The sequence below is a fragment of the Antrostomus carolinensis genome, unplaced genomic scaffold (assembly GCF_000700745.2).
Source record: "Antrostomus carolinensis isolate BGI_N321 unplaced genomic scaffold, ASM70074v2 scaffold5400, whole genome shotgun sequence".
Lineage (NCBI taxonomy): Eukaryota > Metazoa > Chordata > Aves > Caprimulgiformes > Caprimulgidae > Antrostomus > Antrostomus carolinensis.
The window spans coordinates 27,902-35,754 of NW_010290445.1; the positions used below are offsets into that span (position 1 = coordinate 27,902).

Sequence of the window (7,853 nt, forward strand, 5' to 3'; positions counted from 1 at the left end):
GTGGGGTAGGGTGATAGAGCAGGCTGTGTTTGGTTGCAAGCTGCAAGCAAAAGGGTGAATCCACCCAAACCACCACAATTGTGTACCAAAAAAATCATGAATTATACATCTAAGAATATTGATGCCTGTGCAGCAATCATCATGTGAATGCAATGCCTCACATATACACAGATACAAGTATTCAGGAGCCTGCAGAGTCCGTGAACAGTACCTTATACTTAGTATTGCAGGTCAGAAGATTAAAAGAGTGAGGTTAAAGAAATGCTAATACATTACTGGAAAAAAATAAAGTGCATTTCTCAAAACGCAAGGATGCAGTGCAAGGAGGGCACCAGAACTGGGCAATATTTGAAGAGAAGGCTTAGGGGAGATCTCATAGCGGCCTTCCAATACCTGAAGGGGGCCTATAAGAAAGCTGGGGAGGGACTTTTCGTTAGGGCAGTTAATGACAGAACTAGGGGGAATGGCTTTAAACTGAAAGAGGGTAGGTTTAGATTAGATATTAGGAAGAAGTTCTTTAGTGTGAGGGTGGTGAGACACTGGAACAGGTTGCCCAAAGAGGTTGTAGATGCCCCCTCCCTGGAAGTGTTTAAGACCAGGGTGGATGAGGCTTTGAGTAACCTGATCTAGTGTAAGGTGTCCCTGCTCATAGCAGGGGGGTTGGAACTAGATGATCTTTAAGGTCCCTTCCAACCCAAACCATTCTATGATTCTATATTTACTCATCTAACTGGGTCCCAACTCCTGATCTGTGCATCAGCAACACAGGAGCAGCACTGAGCATTGCAGGAATCCTTTTTCAACAGGAGGACAGACATTAGCCAGAGCAGAGGATTCACCTAATTGCCAAACATCAGTTTTATACCAAACACAGACATCTCTCATCAGATGCTGCACTCAAAACTGAGCCCAGGAAAAAAAAAAAAAAAAAAAAAAAGTCTGAGCTTAGGATCAGAGAAGCAGCAATCAATTTGTTAGTTGCTTTGATTAAAAGAGTAAAATTACTTTGTTTGGGTTTGTTTCTTTGTTGGTTTTATTTTTAATTTCACTTGCACTCAATGAATAGAACAAGAGACAATTAACTACTAGCGTATCAAGTCAATAGCTGCACAACAGAATTTAGCCTTTATTAGGAATAAAATACAGCCTGTTTTTACAAACTAACTATCCTGGAAAATGTTTTATTTTACCAATTCATGACCTGTAATCTCAGCTGGTTCCAGCTGATGTGCCTGCAGACAGGCTCACAGAGATATTTTCCAGATTTGACAGCCTTCTGCATTACTGCACAAAGACTTCATTTTCCTTGTGGTGAAAACACTACTGTCAGTGCAGCTGCTCTGCGATTACAATAGTCCTCCTAGTTCAACAGTACCCTGCTACCCAAGTACCCCATGGTTTTAGGTTCCTTACTTCAAACAAAAACACCAAAAATCCTTTCTAATATGCCAACTAGAAAGACTATGCTCTTGTTGGTTACATGTTCAGAGCAAAAAGTACTAACAGTCACTGAAAAGGTAAGACAAGTTTTGTGCATCACAATATGAGCAAGGTTGGAATCAGTTATAGCTCTTTCTATGCAAGCTGTTTATAATGATGGAAAATTAAAAGGAGGCAGTTTAAGTATCCATGGGCCTTGCACTCCCTCCTCTTCTGCCATAATAGCCCAGATAAACGTGCACATTTTCTTACATGTCCTCCTAGTTTAGTCTGAAGTAACTTACATTTGATAAGAGTTTACCCTTTCCATTACTAAAGCAAAAAAGGCTCATCAAAAATCTCCAAAGTGGTGCTAGACCTCTGCCTTGCGGTGCTAACAATGTCAATTGGTCAGCGTGCTGATATCATGGAGAAAGTCAACAGAAGCAGATGTGAACACAGGCACAACTTTAAAATTGCTTCTTCTTTCTCTGCAGCACCATGAGAAGAGTTTCAAGTGAGACAGAGATGACACATAATGTTCGGAAAGGAGAGACAAAGTGAGAACACCTCCTCAAAGGCATATGTTTAGCCCTTTTTTCTTTGGGGAATGTATTTTTCATTGGCTGTACTGACTGCCTCTCAAGCACACCTAATACTGAACTTTTCAAATGAGTCTAGCATAACTCCATCCAAGAGAAGACAGAGAGAAAAGCAAACAAAGAAATCATTTTGGAGCCTGCCTGCCTGCCTTGCAAATAGAAAGGAGATCAGCAGCAAGAGTATTTGTGACAGATGGCAAAAGGGAACCCGTGTGAACACTGCGAAGCAGTTTTGCATAGTCCTGTGAGCAATGCAGTGAGCTGTACATGTGCTATGGAACCAAGAAATGAATGAGGGGTGGAGGCTGTTAATGGGCTCTGGGAGAAAGAACGAGATGCAGGATGCTAAGTAACTGCAGGGGTTAATGCAGTAGCTGGGCTGAGCAAGCCAGAGCCAGATATGCACAAGGAGATGGCTGGCTCCCTACTCCCAGCCAGGTACAGGGCCGAGGCAGCCAGTGACAGCGGCTTTTCCCAAAGCCAGTAGGTCTGTAGGTGCAGCCTTCTGGAAAGCTCAACTACAGTGGTTGCAGTAAGCTCCAGGGAGCTTGACAAAACATCCATGGGCTCCAGACCACCACACAAGACTGGTAGGAATATTTTTTAATCAAGATTTCAATGAGATCCAGCCCTTTCCTTCCTTGTATTCTGACTTCAGAGTGCTGGCCAGGCACCTCCATCATCTGATGACAATGGTCCTGGGGCAGGGAGGACTCAGCAGAAAAGGATGCATTATCCAGTACCACATGAACATGCAGGAGATGCCAGATCAACACGTATTAGGGAACAGATTTGTAAGAAACAGGTTGAGAGCATGCTGCAGTGTATTATAAGAAAGCTAAGACAAAGATACTGGTGAAATACTTAGGAATTATTCAACCTCAGCTTCTCACCAATATTTAAGATATATTAGCAAAAAAGAACCTACAGCAGTGTTTTCTTTGTAAACGTACAAAGACATCAAAGCATGAGCACAAGCCAACTTTTAAGCAGATGAAGATCTTGTGTCCAAGTCCCATGATATCTAAACCTGGCACGAAAACAACTTCAGACTGAAGGCTTAGGTTGCACCTGCAATTGCTGAACTCTTTTAACAAGAGTCAAGTATGTTTATACAGATAGATTACTAGAAAGCACCAAAAAAAGGAAGTTTGACCAATTTCTGTTTATCTTTAATTTATTTTTCTGCCTGAATTAAACACTAGAGTATAAAGTAGAAGTGCAAATGGATTAAAAACTTAATATATTTCTTATGAATCACTAAGAAAAGACTGGTTTATATATCTTGCCATATATTTTAACTGAAAATATTTTAATTAAGTAGTGCTGACTGGTATCATTGAACTTCTGCAGCTTCAGTGTGTAGATTCTGCATGTCAGCAGATATAATTCTTTGGAGAGCATTCTTTTTCCCAAAGCCAAAACTGGAACAAAAGTAACATGTTCTATTCTTGTCTCTCCCCTGTTTCAACAGGCAAACTACACTATTTTTGTGCTTCAGAAAATTGAGAATAAAATACAAGTGATAGTTCCCTCATTCACATGTTTGAGGCTTTCAGAGACAGTGGCAAGAACAAGTATATAGAATGATATTAAGTCTATACTGTCAACTAGCAAAATTAAAAATAAGTAATAGCCTACCTTAAGATCACGATGAACTATGCATTTCTGATGACAGTACTGCACAGCAGATACAATCTGAAACACCAAGATGATAAGTGAAATATTTTATTTGAAGATCTGTATAAGTTTTCATATATAAATTAGTAATTCTGGCTCTTAATATGATTCAGTAGAACATAAAAAAAATAAAGCTTTCATTTTAGAAAATATTCATGTAAGTTTCATTAAAGCTCAAATACTAGTCCCTAAAAGCATCTCATTTTCTTATAAAAAAAAGTTTAATACATACTCCTCAAGGTAATAGGAGAAATATCTATTTTAAATGTAATCACCCAATAGCAATAACTACAAAAAGAAACTACTCCACTCCCTAATGCAAGAGCCAGATGTACCATCTCAGACTTTATCTTCTGAAATATCTGCAGCATATCTCTGCAATTCATCTCTAACAGATTCATTCAACATTTTCATATACATCTTTCACATGTTTATAACAAAAAATCAAGCCTGAAACAGCAAGTTAAAAGCAATTTCTTTACATGTTAATTATATACCTCAATTCTGAAAAACAGCAATTTAAAAAAAAAAAATCTAATTAAAGCTTTTAGCAAAATAATCACTAAAAACAGGGTAAGAAAAAGATTAAGATGAGAAAGTTTGTAATAAGAATATAAAAACCGGTTACAGAATACCGCTCATACAAAGCAGTGTGACATGACACAGCAATACATGTCATCATATCAACATCTCTAGACAGAACATCTGTTAAATTCTAAAATATTCTGAAAAGGATTAAAACCTTAAGTGAGTCACAATAAAAAAAAATGTGGCTCTTAGGAACATCCACTAAAAAAGAATGCAGAACAGTCTTACTATTTTTAGATAGTACGTAGGAAGCAGATATTTTCCTCTTCGGGGATTTTTTCCACTCCAGCTTTAATAAACATTATCACAGCAATGAATATTTTTTTAGAGTAAAAGAAGCATGCTTACATGCATGTCTATCTGAAAACACCATAAATAGAATAAAGAGTGAATGTTAATTTCTTACCTGTCTGAATTTTGCACGAGCCTCTTTCTCTTTCATTCTTCCATGTGCAACTAGGTAGTCAAATACTTCTCCTGACCATGACAAGGACAAAACATCAGTCCTATTACCCAGGTTTTACTTTTGACTGTCATGCACAAGTCATGTTTGAAAACAACACCCCCCACACTTGTTTCCCCATCTTCTTGAATGGAAAAGAAACAGAAGCAGCCAGGAAGAATTCCTTTTTACTGTTTGCATTGGATTTCATTTATCAGACACGTAATAGTCAAGAAATACAAAAATAGAACCCTTCATACTAAGGCTTCTTCAATTTTAAAAATAAATTACTTAAACTTTTCTAAAAAACTCTGTGAAACAAACAAAAAAAGAGACTTTAATCATGAAAAACATTCATATTGCATATAAGACAAGCTGGGAAACAGGCAACTGTACAAGCAATGTACCAGATTTGTTTCACATATCTCTAAAAGCTTCACTTAACAGTATCTGTACTACTTCTGTTTTCTCCTTCGTGTTCTCTTCCTAATAAAGCTGCTCAAATGCCTTTCAGATCCTCATCTCTGCACTGTCTGAGGAGCAGCCTTTCCTAGCTGGTCACTAGCCCTGCGCTGGATGTCCCCGCTGATGGCAGGGGGGTTGGAACTAGATGATCTTTAAGGTCCCTTCCAACCCAAACCATTCTATGATTCTGTGATTCAAACGTTTCCCATTCAGATGCCAAGCAGCTTCTCAAGCAAGCACTCACTATCCTTCTCATTTTTAATGACCCTGCTGGTCCTCCTTCCAGTGTTTCTTATTCCCATCTCCCAGACCTGCTGTGCTGTGGCACACATTTTTAAGACAAAATGAGGCATCAGTGCTTGCCCAAATATAGCAGATAAATACTGAGTCAAGTTTTTGCCAGAATCAGTACCAGATTATCTACTGACATTCCAGCAGAAACCTCAGAACAGTAGCTACCCTTAAGCACAAACCTAATAGGTTACTTCACAGAACATGATGCAAGCAAGAAAGTCTGCCCTGGGAGGTCTGCTAGGACTGTTGTGAAGGCCAGATTGAAATAACACATTAACCATAAAACCCTTAAATTGTTCCTAGGGATGCAACTGGCATGGCTTTCCACATTTCAGTTTATCCTTAAAGCAGAATTAAGAATCCACTTACCCCCACTGGCATATTCCATTACCAAATACAATGTCTTTTCAGTTTCAATAACTTCAAATAATTTCACTGCAAGAAAAATGAATGAGAGAGAGATTGCAGCAGGGAGCAAAAGCACAGCACAAAGAAAAAATTATACTCGTGAAGTGAGTATAATTTATGGGCAGTGATAACACTAAACCATACGAAAACCTTATATCCTTTAGGTTAGCAATCTTTTGAGGGGAAAAAAGCAAAATTAATTTCTAAATAATGGCTGATAATAAAGCATATTAATTCACAATTTTCTCTGAAATTTATGCACACTGTACAAACAAGTTCATGCTGAAATTAGTGTTTAATTTGACACAGACATCTTTAAGATCATACAAACCTTCTCTGTTTCACTAGCAAACTGCTCCCAGTTAGAAATCTGAGATTCTGACCAACTAAAAACCGAGTGGATACCAGAAATGTTAAGTCTGAAAGACTTTCCTCAGATTGCAATAGTAACCGCTCATTTAAAACAAACACACCCCCACCACCACCCCCAAGAAAACAAAAAACAGCAGAAGCTAAGAATGCTGGAAAAGCAACAAACAATTCAAGGGATGAGAAGGGAGCGCCTAGCATGTAATAACTTGTACACCTCATCCATACCTTGTATGCAACAAGCCCTCTGGCCGATTCAGGACCATTAACTGTCTCTGGAACAAGACTGTCCAGCCCTCCTCAGCCAGAAGAATTGTCATCACAAAGTAGGGCCCTGAAGCTGTGGGGTAGGTAAAAGAACTAAAGCAGAAAGGGAAAATTACATACTTTGTAATTCTAATTTTCGGGAAACATCAGTCAGCAGGAGTCTTTCCTAGACTGAACTAATGGAGTTTTGCTACTTTCACCTAAGAAACTCATGCTTTTTGACCTCAAGAGTAATTTCAATGGAAGAGGGGAGCTGGGGCCCTCAAGAGACCAGAGCGCTCAGCATCTCCTACATCGTGTTAACACTTCCCTGGATTGAGCAGTTTATCTCCCCAGAGCAAAATTCTTGTTTCGAGCAGAGTCAATAAAGGAGATGAGACAATGAAGCATTTACTGAATGCTCATCGTCCTACTATCTCCAGAAAGTTTAATGAACAAAAGCATAGCAGTAAAGTACATTCACATAAAGCCAAAGAGAGTAAAATGTAAACAGTATAATAATAATAATAAAAAAAAAGTTTCCAGAAATGCAGGCCTCCTACCAATATTGGGATGATTCAGTATCTTCATTATTCGTACTTCTCGAAACAACTGTTTGAAGGAAGGAAGACAATTTTCTTAGAGTGTGTTTATTAGGGAAAAGTTATGCAAGATATGCAATTTTAGATGGCAAAAAGGAGCAGCATAAGCCACAGAAAATAGCATTGGCATAAAATAGAGATAAATATAATGCAGTGAACTCCAGAAAACATAATCTACATCTTGTACATTATATAAAAATAACCACTACAAAACTACCTATCAAAAGCAGACTAATTTCTAAGCTTTGTACAAATAAAAACCAGTAAGTTTTATAGCCCTTGCTGGAGTTCCACGTTGACTAAAACCAACAGATTATTCACACAAGTTTTTGTTATCTCTTTCCTCAGATTTCTTTGGTGACTAGCAAGCTCAGCTGCCTACCCTGAATACATAGGTGACTGCAGGTACAAATACAAGGTGTAGTACTACAGAAAAGTTGAAGACAAGGATGTTAAAACAGAATTAGAATTAGATTTCAGGAATCCTGACGTCCCCTATTCCTGCTACTCCACAGAGGTGAAGCAGGAGAGTTCACTCTTCCCACAGCTACCAAATTTTACATTAGGTCACAAATAGCAATGTCCCCTCTTTCCTGAAGGTTTATGATAGATTAAAGTCTGCTTTATGATCCTGAGTCACATAATTAAAAACAACTGGACAAACTTATAGTGCTAAGTCCATGTACTCAAGACAATGGTGGGTTTAATTTTTTTTCCTTTTTTCTTTTTTTTTTTTTT

General features: G+C 38.2%; 1 protein-coding gene across 5 annotated transcripts in view; it reads right to left on the reverse strand.

Moving 5' to 3' along the window:
- Positions 1-7,129, reverse strand: part of MARK1 (microtubule affinity regulating kinase 1) — a 30,017-nt gene extending 22,888 nt beyond the window's left edge. For 4 of the 5 annotated variants that reach the window (XM_010173162.1, XM_010173169.1, XM_010173177.1 and 1 more), the window contains exons 1-4: positions 7,077-7,125; positions 5,860-5,925; positions 4,696-4,766; positions 3,663-3,719 (exon numbers count right to left, since the gene is read on the reverse strand). In XM_010173162.1, the coding sequence (XP_010171464.1) occupies positions 3,663-3,719; positions 4,696-4,766; positions 5,860-5,925; positions 7,077-7,104 (222 nt within the window). In that variant the 5' untranslated portion in view covers positions 7,105-7,125. Of the gene's footprint in view, positions 1-3,662; positions 3,720-4,695; positions 4,767-5,859; positions 5,926-7,076 lie in introns of all 5 variants that reach the window. The other variant, XM_010173155.1, reaches the window with a different exon arrangement.
- Between the last annotated feature and the right edge of the window lie 724 nt (positions 7,130-7,853).